Source organism: Theropithecus gelada, chromosome 3 (genome assembly GCF_003255815.1).
Source record: "Theropithecus gelada isolate Dixy chromosome 3, Tgel_1.0, whole genome shotgun sequence".
NCBI classification, from domain to species: domain Eukaryota; kingdom Metazoa; phylum Chordata; class Mammalia; order Primates; family Cercopithecidae; genus Theropithecus; species Theropithecus gelada.
In genome coordinates this window covers 117,086,697-117,102,507 of record NC_037670.1, presented here as the reverse complement: position 1 = coordinate 117,102,507, position 15,811 = coordinate 117,086,697, and the positions used below count along the sequence as shown (strand labels likewise).

General features: G+C 36.3%; 1 protein-coding gene across 2 annotated transcripts in view; it reads right to left on the bottom strand.

The window, feature by feature from the left end:
- KIAA1324L (KIAA1324 like) overlaps window positions 1-15,811 on the bottom strand; it is a 177,430-nt gene that overhangs the window by 38,544 nt on the left and 123,075 nt on the right. For both annotated transcript variants that reach the window (XM_025379490.1, XM_025379491.1), the window contains 4 exons: window positions 10,145-10,325; window positions 8,929-9,057; window positions 2,295-2,385; window positions 1,530-1,632 (listed from right to left, as the gene is read on the bottom strand). In XM_025379490.1, coding sequence (XP_025235275.1) covers window positions 1,530-1,632; window positions 2,295-2,385; window positions 8,929-9,057; window positions 10,145-10,325 — 504 coding nt within the window. The remainder of the gene's footprint in view (window positions 1-1,529; window positions 1,633-2,294; window positions 2,386-8,928; window positions 9,058-10,144; window positions 10,326-15,811) is intronic.

The window sequence follows — 15,811 nt, the reverse complement described above, 5'->3', positions numbered from 1 at the left end:
CCTCCCAAGTAGCTAGGATGAAAGGTATGCACCATTGTGGCCAGCTAATTTTTTTTTTTTTTTTTTTTTGTAGAGATGAGGTTTTGCCATGTTGCCCAGGCTGCTCTCAAACACCTGGACTCAAGCAATCCACCTGCTTCAGCTTCCCAAAGTGCTGGGATTACAGAAGTGAGCCACCACGCCAGCCTCTACTGTTGTTTTTCTGGTTAAGGATAATTTTGGCTGGGCGCAGTCGCTCATGCCTGTAATCCCAGCACTTTGGGAGGCTGAAGTGGGTGGATGACCTGAGGTAAGGAATTTGAAACCAGCCTGGCCAACATGGTGAAACTTCATCTCTACTAAAAATACAAAAATTAGCTAGACGTACGGTGCATGCCTGTAAATCCAGCTACTCAGGAGGCTGAGGCAGGAGAATCACTTGAACTCAAGAGGCAGAGGTTGCAGTGAGCCGAGATCACACCACTGCACTCCAGCCTGGGCGACAGAGTAAGACTTCGTCTCCAAAAAGAAAAAAGATAATTTTGACAGCAGTATAGATGAAAGAGTAGAGATGAGAAGAATGTATAGGAGACTACTGAATATTCCAGTTAAGAAATAATATTAGTCTGCATTTCAGCAAAGGCACTGAGTATAAGAAGAACAAACTAAAGAAATAAGGAGGCAGACTTGGGAGAATTGAAGACTTGTGGGTTATTTGTGATACAGATGGCTGTACTGAAGATTATTCATGATCTTTTACTGCTACAAAGTCGATATTTTTTTTTTTTTCAGAAAAAAAGTCTGCCTTCATTTAAGCTATCACTAATCACAAATAAATGTTTAAGTCTCCTCACATTTTGCATATCCCGGAGAAAATTGTTAATAAACTGTTAACTAGCTACTAAAAGGCATTGGAAAAAAAAAAAAAAACCACACAAACAAAAACAAAGCAGGTCTGTGAAGTAACTATTTAATTGTAACGTTAAACTCTTAGCCAACAACCTTCTAACTCTCACATAAGGTCTTAGTAATTTTCGTGATACTTTCCTCAAGCTAAGAGTAGAGATTTGTATGACGTCTAGAAAAGAAACGGGCAACATTATGACATGGCATAGTGAAGTCTTTTTTCTAAATGCTCTCTTTCTTCTCAGTGTTCTACATCTCCATTATTTTCTGCCCTGACTTATTAGTACAATGTGTTTTCCTTCCAGATAGTTTGAATAGCTGAATGGTTATCAGGGGAGAATTTTCATTCTGCTGGTGACATTTTCATGAAGGAATTTTTTTTACCAGATCAATATTCCCTGGCCTCTATCAGTCACCCAAGCTCCCTCACTTAGTCTTTCTCATGAGGAATAAACAGGTTATTTGTGGACTTCATTGCACAATTCTTAATTACTTTAGATATTTTTTAATGTTTATGAAAGGTGCTAAGAATATCAAAAAAAAAAAAAAAAGGATTTATTATCCCAACTTGCCACAAATAAATTTACACTTGAAGGAGAATGCTAAGCTTAGAAATCTGCCCTGAAAGCTGCCCATCCACTTACCACCATGAAGTACAAAACACAGTCGGCTGAACAGAGGGTCTCAAAGACAAACGTTATTCTTCCTAGTTCAGAACCCATGGCTCCAGTCATAGATGTTGGCGGTCTATTTGACAGATTAAAATGGCAGTATTCATAGTATGTTCTAAATACAATTTACAATATTAAGCCACTATTTTTATTAAACAAAAAGCCATGCTCTTCTCTTCCTCTAATCTACCACTTCCCTCACCCAAAACTCCTTCCTCACTTAATCCTACCTGACAACACCCTTCGTAGACATTGAGTCCACATAACCATGGTAATATGCTTGAACCTCCTGTTGTAAATGATACCATCCATCCTAAAGGAAAAGACTCCTACTGGGTAATTTCAACATGGGGAACTAAAATGAAATGGGATTAAGAAATTTCTAACATACTATTTTACCAAGAGAACTGAGAAAAAATAGATAAATAAACCACAAGATATTCCTGCAAACAACTTGGACTGACCTCTTCATTAAGTATCCAAGAATCAAAGTTATTGTAGCATTTGGACACACTATTGTTTAAATTTTTCAGCTTTATCCAAGTAATATATAACTAACATTTATAGTTTCTCAATCACTAATTCTACAGATACTCTTCAATACATTACCCTGTGACAGCTTGTTATTTACTAAGTATTTTTGCAATATTGTTCCATAAAGTAGCCCTACTTCTTTATTTATGTGGGGAAACAGGTGTGAGGATTCTTATAGAAAAGAATTAGAATTGTTTTCCTTACTTAAATCCTGGGATATGCAAGTTTAAGATCAGGTAATCATTGTCAGAACCTCCAGCCCCACTCTGGATATGATCTCCAGCCACCTCCCAACCTAGAAGTAATAAAAGTTATTTTATTAATAAAAATTCCATGAATGATTTCCAACAATCCGTTTAAATAAGGTAAAAGTAAGAAGAAGCATTAGTGTTTCCATTCAAAGTTAGAAATGCTACAAATGAATTCCCTATTTTTAATCACAGTTGCAAATTTCATGCCGAGGTAGATGTTCCAAGAGGAACCAAGTGACACATCATTTTGAATAAAAGATACTTAATGGGATAACAACAGTTTTCTCAATGAAGCATGATTTGTATTTTAACTAAAATAGATGGTCTCTATGTAATCTAATATATTGAGACTAACAACCCTAGTCTTCAGGCAACAAATGTGCAATAGAAACTTCAAATTACTTAATAGAAAAGATTTGGGACCTGAGGTTCATTCTTATAGTTTGTTGTATTGTTCCCTAATTTAACCCCTGTTCTGCATTCATTCACTTATTTATTCAGCTAGCATTTACTGAGTGCCAAGAACTATGATATGCACTGGGATAGAAAGGTAAGACAAAGTCCACCTTCACTGAGGAGTCAGTAGAACATGAGAGACAGACACACACACAACTGTCAACAGTTGTTGAGCTGTGCACAGAGAACCATTATGAGGTCCGTCTTCTGCAAAGTAACAATCAATATAAACTGAAATGGCCACAGTAAAATGAGGAAAAGAGAGGCTTCTCCAACATACCATCAAGCAAGGTTATTAATTAATGGCAGTACCTCAGCATTGGCATTTCCATCTCTAAAAGAAAATATCAGTATCTGCTACTGCAAGAGGTATAAGAAAGAAACTAAGGAAGAGGCTGATTGAGTGCTAGATTGACTTGGTGATTTTTGAAATGTTTTAATCAACAATTTATACAGAGGTGATATGTTGACTATACATCAATCAAGCTAATCTTAAAAATAATACGTACTAATGTACATATTTATAAGAGAGATGTCCATTGTTTGGCTATCTACTGTGGTTGAAAAGAGAGATAAGCGGGTATAGAATTCTAAGAGTTGAATAGCCATAAAACAGTCTGACCCGGTGGGACAACAGGCCCTTGACTGCAGTGTAAGCAATATGAGAGGCACTTAGGTTTAAAGAGACTGCAAACTTGCAACGCGGATAAAATGCAGAAGGATATTCCCACTTGGAGCAATTCTATATTAAGAAAGGGAGGACTTTATGAAATGTTTCTCTGAGAACAACTCTTAGTGTTCAGAAATGCCATGAGGAGGGATAGAATAGGGAAGGGCAAAGAAAAGAAGGCAGTACTAGGATGGTAAAGAGAGCTAAGTTTGGAGCACTAATACCTCCGCAGGAGGAAATAAACATTTCCCATGTTTGAATACTGCTTATTGGAGAGTTCCCCAATGTCCTCCACTTTTTTCTCTGTCCTGAGAAACAGAGTGTTTTGACCCCTTTGAGACCTGGCCAGCTGCATGTCCTCTCCACTACCTGAAGGCTTGACCCCAAGCCAGGGCCTTGAACGTTCCCAGGCACTGATAGAGCTGTTTAGTTTGCTGTCTAAAATACTGAAAGAAACTAGCCCTAGCCTTGAGCCAAACTCCTCAAACCCTCATCTAAACTCTACAACCGGACTACCTTCATTCCAGACATACCTCAGTAGAACATTCCTTGTCTTACTGTCCATTGTGAGGTATGCTACAGGCCCCTCTGTAGGTAAATTCCCCTAATCAATGCTTTGGACTGATCATCGTGGTGTTTAGTACTTCTTTTGTTGAAATCCCAACTGGCCCTGTCTCAGGACAGTTTGGGGAAGTCCCTTTTGGGAGCGCTCCTGCCAGCCACTTTTGGGGCAACTCCAGCCACAGGTTCGGCCAAACAGAATACTTGTTGTTATGGGTTGACTGTGTCCCTGAGAAAAGATATGTTGAAATCCCCACCACCAATGCCCATAGATGAGACCTTATTTGGAAATAAATACTGTATGCATATCATCAAGTTAAGATGAGGTTATTAGGATGGGCCTTAATCCAAAATGGCAGGTGTCCTTATGAGGGGAGGAAAATATGGTCACAGACATAGACACAAAGGGAGAGGATCATAGGAAGACACAGGGACACACAGACCCAGAGGGAGGATGGCCCTGTGAAGATGGAAGCAGAGACTAAAGTTATGATCTCACAAGTCAAGGAATTCCCGGGGCTACCAGAAGCTAGAAAAGGCAAGAAGGGATATTTCCCTAAAGGCTTCAGAAAGAACATAGCCCTGCCAACACCTTGATTTCAGACTTCTGGCCTTTAGAACTCTGAGAGAATACTTTTCTGTCATTTGAAGCCATCCAGTGTGTGGCACTCTGTTGTAGGAGCCCTAAGAAATAAAACACTGATGATACCCTTAGCAGGAAAAACACCAAGGAGAAGAAATAAAAGAATTGACTGCGCTGAACCCCCTGACTCGGAACTCCAGACTGCCAACGTGGCAGCAGAGCTGTGTGTGGAAAGACACATGCATGGTAATGTACTGGACAAGAAAAGCAGGAGGACAGTGGCCTCAAAGGGAAACCAGAAGGCTAGTATCAATATAAGTGCCTTAAGTGATAGACCATTGCTGTCAAATGTGAGAAATATGTGAGCCTCACCTGTGAGTTTAAATGTTCTAAGGACCACATTTTATAATGTAAAAAGAAAGAAGTGAAATTTTAATATATTTTATTTAATCCAGTATACACAGATTATCATAATTTTGACTGTCATCAATATAAAAATTAACACTTTTTTTCATACCAACCAGGGCATACCAAAGTCAGTAGAAAACCCAGGAAATACTGCCTTTTACTGTGCCCTAGTTGTTATTTTTATCCATTCTCAAGCATAAAAACTATATGGAACAGTGTCAACCAGAATATTGATTTCAAAAACATTTACTGCTAACCTAACACCCGAACAGCTATTATAATTTTTATACATTCCCTTCTAGTCTTTGTCCATATGCACAGTTCAATAAGGGCATATGCAATTTCATATTTTCCTTTTTCCATAAGAGTGACCCTCATATTTTCCATGTTTCTACATATGTTTTATATTTTAAGATTACTTTGTATTTAAAAATCATACTTATATTTATCATAAAAATTTTAAATTTTAAAGAAAAATTTAAAAGTTGAAACCTAAAATTACTTATAACTTCATTACCTAGAAAAAAACACCATGTGCTGTGATGTTTCTTTTCACTTTATTTCAATGCATACATGTTTTTACATCACTGAGCTCTTATTATAGATAATTTTGTATCATGCTTTTATAAATTAACATTATTTCATAAGCACTTTTATAAATACTTCATAAACATGTTAATGACTGAAATAATATTTTATTATTCAGCTAAATTTAATTTGCATAATTCACAAACTCCCTCCCACTACAGGACTTACCTACTGTTGATTACACACCCATTTTAACCATTTGGTTTGTTTTTACCTTTAAGTAATATAATAGAAACTATAATAAACATTTTTTTGTAAAGCTTTTCTGTATTTTCAATATTTTTCTAAAAAGGAATACCAATAAAAGAGGTATTGGGTCAAATGAATATATTTTTAAATCAATATTCTGTGTTACTATTCTGATTTTGAAAGCAACGAGTGTCTATAAGGAATATTAAATACAGTAAACCAAATTTAAAAACAGAGTAATTCATACTTCACATAAACCTCCCATCTCCAAGGAATAGCCTTTTAACATTCTTTTTAGTATTTTTCTAGTGTATGCTTTTAAAATATATGCCTTAGATTTTACCATATAATCTACTTTATTTTCTGTTTTCTTTCATTTAGCATTGTCTTCTGATTTTTCTAATCATCATTCTATCAAAAATATTCCCCCATTGAGATAAACAGCAGTTCATTAATGGATACAAAAATACAGTTAAATACAAGAAATAAGATCTAGTGTTCAATATACAGTAGGGTGTAGTTAGTAGTAATTTTTTGTGTTATTCAAAACAGCTAGAAGAATTAGACTGTCCCCAACATTAAAAAGATCAATGTTTAAGATAATATCCCATTATCCTTATGTGATCATTCCACATTGTATGCATATATCAAAATATCACATGTATCCCCAAAATATGTACAACTATTATGTATCTTTAGAAAACCACTAAAAATCCTTTGTACAACTTAAAAACTTAACAATGTTGTTTTAACAACTTAACAATGTTATATAGTTATATCATAATTATATTTAACCATATCCCATTATTGAAAATTTAGTTTGTTTTCTCCTATTTTTCACTCTTATAAATAACTCTAAAATTAATATTTTTGTGCATAATTTTTCTTTACATCACACTATTTCCTTGGTATAATCCCCATAAGTTGTATTTTTGGCTTGGAGAATAGGAACCTTCTAAATTTCTGAAACATTGCAAATTGTTTTCTGTACAACTTGCACATAAAGATTGCATAATATTGCATTCCACTAGCATAATATAACTTTTGTAAACATTATCCTATTTCTGGATATTTCAATTATTACAATTTTTGTTGTTATAGATAAGGCCCAATGAACATCTTCATGAATAAAAAGTAACTTGTCTCCAACTTTGAATTTCTCTTAGGCAAAATTTTACCACATGAAGATTTACTTCTACATACCTGTTCTGTAACTGTGTGAAAATCAGACCAAGACTACATGAATCTCAAAGCACTCCAAATCATATAGTCAAGTTGGTCAAAGCACACTCACTTTAACTCCATGCCTGGGTAGGTGACTATCCCAGGAGACAGGCTGCCCCTGTGCCTCTCCATTTCACCTTTGTTCTTTTGAGTACTGCTCCTCACAAGGTTGGCTACTGCACTAGCCAGTCACAAAATATACATCACCTTTGAGTTTTTATGTTACTGTTTACTATTTCAACACTACACACTAATACCACACACTAATACTGCACAGATTTATAGGTTTCAGTTAATCATTGAACATTACTGAAAACTGAGAAAAATTTTAAAATAGACTCTCAGTAAATGAGTAAGCAAGTGGGTAAATCAACTATTTCCAGAGTTTAAGCTATGAGTAAGGTCTCTATAAGATCAAATTAAAGTATCAGATAATCTTTACTAGTAAGTGAATACACACACACACACACACACACTAGTACTTTTATAGAGTTATTCAATGCCCTTGCTTTCCCAATCTTACTTTTCCAATAGGTCTTAATTTCCTCAACTTAAAATTCAATTATAGGGCATTTTAGGAAAAAAAAAAAAACCTTCATGATCAGGTAACAGCTATTATATCTTATTCTTCTTCTCCCGGAGGACAATTTTTATTTATTTATTATTATTTTTTTGAGACGGAGTCTCGCTCTGTCGCCCAGGCTAGAGTGCAGTGGCGCGATCTCTGCTCACTGCAAGCTCCGCCTCCTGGGTTCACACCATTCTCCTGCCTCAGCCTCCCGAATAGTTGGGATTACAGGCGCCCACCACCATGCCTGGCTATTTTTTTTGTATTTTTAGTAGAGACGGGGTTTCACCATGTTCACCAGGATGGTCTCAATCTCCTGACCTCATGATCCGCCAGCCTCGGCCTCCCAAAGTGCTGGGATTACAGGTGTGAGCCACCGCACCCGACCTCGACAAATTTTTTAAAGTGGGATTATTGGTCAATAAAGAAGATTATCTCACATTTAATATATAGATTGAGGCTTTGTCTTTTCCTCTTTCACTCATCTGTTTAACATTATTCAAAGATCTATTATTTGTCAATCTCTGTGCTCATGTATACACCTCATTTCCTATGACTCAAGCCTTTTTTTGAATAGGTATTGATTTAAAACACATGTGTTAAAAAGCACACACATGTGTGTTTGCAATAAGTAAACATAATATAGAGAAAAGCAAGCAGATAAAAAATGCCAGTGAGGTGATAAGTAAAATGCATTTTAGTGTAAAGGACTGGTATATACAATACCTATCCCGAGCATCAAGTTTAAAAATACATACATTCATTCAACCATCACATACTGCAGAACACGTAAGTTCCAAGCCCTCTAAGCATTTAAAAGGTAAGAACAAATACAACTCAACAACTGTCCTGTAGAACTCTGCCACATTTTCAAAATGTCATTAGGTAGAATTCATATATACTTTGTAAATACAATCATAGACTTGACAGGCAAGGGGAATTTGAAGTCAGTTAACCCCTCACCAGGGCACAGTACTGAGCCAGACTAATCAAGACAGAAATCCCATCATGCTACTCTTTAAAATGGTAAAGAACATAGATTTATTCCCCCTCCTTGGTAAATCTATTCTGGCATTTATACCATAAAAAATGATCCTCAGTATCTACTTCAATATTACCTCCAAAAAATGCAAAATTAATAGTTTGTTCTTGTATGAACATCATCTGGCTGTGACACCACATTTACTATTTTTATGGTACAACCAGAAGATGGGCAAGTAGCCAAATGATAAGATTAAAGTTCCTCATACCCATACTTGGCATGTTTTAGAGAGCTGAGTTCAAGAATGAATGATGTCTCTATTGCTGAAATAGATCAAGTAGGCTGATTTTGAACTTACCATTCATTCCGTCACACTTTGAATTCCCAACATTGAAGCAGGAAGTTTTCATGTTGCCAGGAAGGACATTCCACCATTTATATTCAAAGCCAAGTGCAGGCTCCGTTCCTGCTGGACATGGTCTACAATCTACAGGAGACGAGTAGGGTCAACAATTAAAATTAAACTGCAACTGGAAAACTTCCTCTTTCTCTGTTCCAAACACTACTACATTACAATTAGCAGGGAGAGAAGTGGAAAAAAAGATATTGGACTATCAGTTCCCTCAGGATGTAATAACTTTTCAAAAGAAATCTGGAAAGAACAAAATTCTAGATATAGTATACATATATACATATACTTGACTAAAATGTAAAAGGAAAAGGACAGAAACAAAATCTTTAAAAATAATTTTTTCCTTCATGTCTGGGAGTAGCCGTTAACACTTAATCACCCTCCATAAAAAGACTAATTATGAGACGAGTTCAAGTTCTCCTGCATGTGACCTTAGAATCAGTTCCTCCACCTTATGAATAAAGAAAGATTTCACTCTTCCTATTGGTTATTCAACTTAACAGAATATTAATACCATTTATGAACTGATTAATTGAAATTCAAAATATTGACTATGTTGAGAAATGGTTGGGAGTTGAGGGCTTGAGGGGCTGGGAAAGTGCTGGGTTTATAAATAAGCCTGATTTAAGTTGACATCTGCAAAATTGAAAGAGAAGGGTCTTTTCCAACCATTTTTAAATGTAGCCACTTTGCATCATCACATCAGTAAAAAAAGGAGTAGGGAAAGAAAATATTTTGCAAACATTTATACCTGCTGCAAAAGTACGACAGACGACATTTTTAAATGTCATTCTCGATGATGAGCCAGATATTATCCACCATCCTACAGACAAGAAAATTGAGCTTCAAAAGGTTTAAACGACTTGGATAAATCACACTGTTGGTAGCATGGTGGATATAGATTCAAATCCAAGTCAATTTGACTTCAGAGTCCTTTCTATGCTATCTCTCAAAGGCTCTGGATAGTAAGCATACAACATGGCTATATCCAAGCCATCTATCTGCAACTAAAATATTACAGTTGACTGTAATTTTTGTCTACTAAAACTAAAGAAATTCTGTAACCACTTTCCATTAAAAAAAAGAATTCAGAAAATGGTCACAGTAGTTCAACAAGATCATTTTGCTAAAGGCCCAGTTATTGGACCAATTGACATCCTACCTTTGGTTCCATCTGAAAATGTTCCGGGAGGACAGGGATGGCAAGAAGATGATCCATTGTTATAAAATCCAGGGTTGCAAGGTGGACAATCCTTCTTCTCTCCAGAAGGGGGCAATCTAATAGCATCTGTGAGATCCTCCCGGCAGATTTTGGGCTCTATCCACTTGTACATTATTTGTGTCTACAAAAAAAAAAAAAAAAGTCATATAACATGCTTATAACAAAAAATCTTAAACTGGCAGCATAGGAAAAGTGCAAATGAATAGAAGGGCCAGCTGAAAGACGCTAAAACATCAGTGACAAAATGAGAGAAGAGAGAGAACTTTGGTGGGGAAATGACTGTTATTTCCAAATGTTTTTACCCTAAGCTATAGGTGGCCTTCCTTCATACATAGCATATTCCTCATCATGAAATAACTGTTTAAAATATAGGTAACCTGCTTATCACCCTTACTCTTCTATCCATTCATTCCCTTTATTCCATAGCTGACATTAAGTTTCTATGCAGTAACTTGTTTTTATTCATTTTGAGACTTCCACTACCCTCTTCCTTTCCTCCAACAGCACATTTCATTATGCTTTGCACATAGCAATCATGAAAGGGTTATTTTTCAAAAAGAATACATCAAGATTCACATTTCAATCCTGTCAGTTCATAATATTGCTAGTGTTTCTCTGAGTCTCTTTCAATAACCTGATGTTAGACTACAAGAGCTGTAGCTAAAAATATTTACCCCAGAGGCTTCTAGGTCCTGAGTCATGTGCTCTGAACATCATGATTAAGATAGCCTCTGCCTTCAAGGAGAGCAGTCTTTTAAACTCTGCCCTTTTATTCTCTCACACACATGCATTCACCCCCACACAAAGCAAAATATAAGAAAACAGCTGTAACGCAGCCAAACCCCAAAAGCCGATATTACCAAATTTTTATTCTCATTTTTAAACCAGAAATACCAAATGGGTTAGCCATTCCAAAACAAAATTGATATCTCAGTGGAGGAAAATAGAAAAGGTATTCTAAATGCAAAAATATAAATAAATCAACTATTTAATAACTAAATACGGCATTTTTAAAAGATACTAAAAGTTCCTTTTCTTAAACACATAATCTGCTAAAAGTATTTTTTATCCTTTAAAACAGCTTCTGCAATAGGAAATCTACTATTAAAGCTGGGGAACCAAAATAAAAGGCAATTGTCCATAGCTATTTCCAGTTAGTAGAAAATCACGTATAGTAGCTCCTTTAGGCACCCAGTTTTATTCTCAAGTATTCTTATGGAAGAGTAGATTAACTTATCTGAAGAAAGATGCTTAAGAAAATGATTTAAAGTAAAAGTCTCAAAATAATTATAAATAACATTTTTTCTTTTTACAACTCTATTTTTCCACATTCATTTTATGACTTGCGTCATGAAACACTTTAGCCATCCACTTCACACACCTGCCTTTCTTACCATCTGTAAAATAATGGCTGTTCCTGCTGAGGACTCCTAAATAATTGGAAAAATACATTAGATACTATATCCATAGGGGCCCTCAACTCTCCTTAAGAAAAGCAATATAAAATTCAGAGAATCTAAGCAAATGAAACATCATCATACTGGGGAGATTACTTTCTTAAAATTCTGGTTTAACAAGCATATAAAACAAATTTCAAATCCTACTTAATTCACTATCTTGATGATTTATTTTGACATTAATAAAAATGGATTGTGTTATGTGTGAGCTACTGCACTGTTGACAGTAGTTGGTTCCCATGTGGGAATGGAGGGTGGTGCTGACACCCTGTACTAGGTAATCTTCTCAAACATTTTAAGAGGTACATATTACTATCCTCAAGTTTATAAATGAGGAAACACTCCAGATTAGAGCTCTTAATTTGCCCAAAAGTCAAACACAACTAATAAATGGTAAAGTAACACCAGTCAACAAGAGTCAGTTTGGTAAAGGTAAAAATAATAAAATATGCAAATATGTTTTGAGAAGTCAGCTAACCACATGACTTTCAATACGTGCAAACTAATTTCTTAAAAATTAAAAAATGTACACCACTTTAAGATACTTAAGGCCGGGCGCGGTGGCTCAAGCCTGTAATCCCAGCACTTTGGGAGGCCGAGACGGGCGGATCACGAGGTCAGGAGATCGAGACCATCCTGGCTAACACGGTGAAACCCCGTCTCTATTAAGAAATACAAAAAACTAGCCGGGCGAGGTGGCGGGCGCCTGTAGTCCCAGCTACCCGGGAGGCTGAGGCCGGAGAATGGCGTGAACCCGGGAGGCGGAGCTTGCAGTGAGCTGAGATCCGGCCACTGCACTCCAGCCTGGGTGACAGAGCGAGACTCCGTCTCAAAAAAAAAAAAAAAAAAAAAGATACTTAAAAATGTAGAAATCAAATTTCAAATGCTCTATAGTAAAAGTTTTATTTACAAAGCCTCTTGTTTCACATGGCAGATTGATTCTCTGCCTCTCTTTCTAATGGAGACAGATGTTTTCAAGTCTGGCTGACTAGGTAAAGATAATAATATTAATGATACTTAGAACCAGAGGGCTCCCAGTGCAGGTGAAAAATCAATAATCAATTCATTTTTTGGCAAGTTGAGATAAAATTATGAAATGTCTTATAAAACCAAAACCCTAATATAGCAAAATTTATCAGGTTATTATTAAGATCACAAAAGAGACCCAGTACCTGTATTCACATATAGCATGAAAAAAATACATTTTAAAAATCACACACAGTTTAAGAATCAACTGGAAGCCGATTCTCATATAAAAACAGAACTCAAAACTGGGAGGACTAAAATTTAGGCAAATTTTGAGACTGGCTTTGTCCAAGGTTGCCTGATTTCTTACTTCAGTTGTCACTTCACAAAGGTACTAAGTCTTTATACATTGGCTGAACTCATCAGGGCTAAATTACATGTGTTTTTTAGAAAGTCTACCAACTGACCCTAACCTAACTGCCTTGTGCTCCATGATGTTCTGGCTCAGGTGGTCTCAGCCAAGCAGGCAATTTCTTATCTCCCAGCCGGTCTCAAACCTTGATCTTTTCCAGTTGCAAGCCACTGGGCACTCATCAATTGTCTCTCTTGGAATTACCCACACCATGCTGCCAATCTGTATCTGACTCCTCCTTCAAAGCCATGCTCAGCATGTACAGTTGTGCTAAGTAGGTCGTCAGCCTGCCCAAATACATACCAGCATTCACCTACCTTCCTTTTCTATGAAGGCTTTGCTGCTTTTCTCTTTTCCCATGTGTTTACCTCCTTCCCCTCTGATATGTTTTAGATTTCTGTCCCCATGCAAGTCTTATGTTGAACTGTAATCCCCAATGTTGGAGGTAAGGCCTGTTGGGAGGTGATTAGATCATGGGGGCAGATTTCCCCCTTGCTGTTCTTGTAACAGTGAGTTCTCATGAGACCTGGTTTAAAAGTGTGTGGCACCTCCCCCTTCTCTCTCTTCCTCCTGCTCTGTCCATGTAAGACATGCCTGCTTCCCCTTCTACCATGATTATAAGTTTCCTGAGGTCTCCTCAGCCATGTTTCCTGTACAGCCTGCAGAATCATGAGCCAATTAAACTTCTTTTATTTATACGTTATCTGGTCTCAGGTACTTCTTTATAGCAGTGTGAGAATAGACTAATATATCCCCTAAATACTTAACAGCTTTGACCATCTTCTGCCTTTATGTGGAAGACACCATGGAAATTTAACATTTTACTGGCAGTTCAGGGCTTCAAGCAAGAAAATGTTCTAAAATTAAATTGTGGTGACTATACTAAAAACACGGAATTATTATACTCATTGAATGAATGAATGATATGGTATGAGATGTATATCTCAATAAAGCTGCTTAAAAAAAAAAAGAGTGCTAAAAACAGACTATTCAAAAAATTTTATTTTAAACAATTCAGAAATCCCTAGTCTCTGAGAAATTCCATGTTCTCCCATCTTCCTAATTAAGAAACATAGGCTCTAAGTATATTTGACTTGCTTAAATCCTGTGCACAGAAAGGCAGATCTAAAAACTGAATCCCTTTACACCCTATTTTTAATATCCCCTACATATTTGTCCTGCTATATAATTTAGAAGTACTGTGTTACAGACATTGAGCATTTGGAATAATTTGCAACACTGAAGATCATTAAAAGGCAAATAAAATATCAGACATTTGAACACTAGCAAACTCTCTGTGATCTGGAGTTCACCTCTCCAGAGATGAAGAAGTTGTATAGCCTAATGCTTCCTTCTAAGAAAGCTCCCTTTTAAAATATCCTCCCTGCCAGGCACTCTTCGAGCATCAGCAGAACGTTCCCTAATTGAAAAAACATGCCATTCCAGTATTGGGCAGCTCTGTTTGTTAGCACATCACTACATCCCACTGGAATTTACCTTCTCTAAGTTCACCTGAGTTCTTCTTTTCTAAAATTTCCCTTCAAATACTTGAAATACCCTATTAAGGAAATTCTCACTGAGTACCTACTATGCATAGGACAAAGTACTATGGGAGATTCAAGAATTAGGCAAACTACTCTGAAAAAGGTTGTAGTCTAATAATGATAAGACAGGTTCACAGCTACTATAATGTAAAAACTAAAAAACATGAAAGGATACAAAGCACTACAGTTTGAAACAGACTATTTGAGTTAGAATTCCAGACCTAAGACCAGCTATGACCAGCTATGATCACAGGGAAGTTAGTTAACCTCATTAAGCCTGTTTTCTTATCTGAAAACTGGGTACAGGAATGTCTAAATTACACAGATGTTGAAAGAAATTAGAGGCAATGTTTGAATACACATACATATACACACACATGCACATATGAAGAGAGTACGTTCACAAATATGGAAATGATAGCTGCTCATGGTATTAACACTACCATTACTGTTATAATAATTACTGTCTCATCATTATCTTCTCCAAGAGAAACACAAAATGCCATGTGACCAAAGGAAAGATATCAAATCTCTGTAAGACAAGTAGGAAACATCACAAAGATGATCACAATTTTCCATCCTTTGCTGTTTTCCTTCTACCTGAAAAAATATTTCCAAATATTTCAGTCATACTTTATACAAAATATCCTGGCCTCTGTCCTCTAGATTCTTCCCCTTTTGTCAAAATTTTCTCAAACTGTATGCCAAAGACAGAACACAGCACTCAAAATGTGATAATCACTCATTCATTTACTAATTCTCACTAATTCAATAGATGTTTCATTACCTTCTATGTGCTAGGTACTACACTAGGCTTAGAGATTTTTTTTAAATAAATAAGAACCAGTCCCTGTATACAGGAAGCTGAGAATCTGGTAAGCGAAACGATCAAGTATTTGTGATAAAGTGATCTTTTAATCTATAATCACTATGTAAGTATCAAGAAGGTATGTGCAAATTTCCATGGAAATTCTCAGTATACCAAGACAATCTCGCCAGACCTATTTATGATATTTAAGAGTATATGCTATGAACCTGTGCAAAATCATTGTCTTTTTATTCTGGTAACTGTGACCATCTTTTTTTCTTTGGGAACTGATCTGTGTGATGCTGAAAGGAACTGGGAATTACAGAGTTTGTCCTCCCCAGCTACAGGAATTTGCAGGTGAACTAAGACATTTGCAATCAGAGTATCCAACACTCCTGGAGAGAACGACTGATTGGCTTT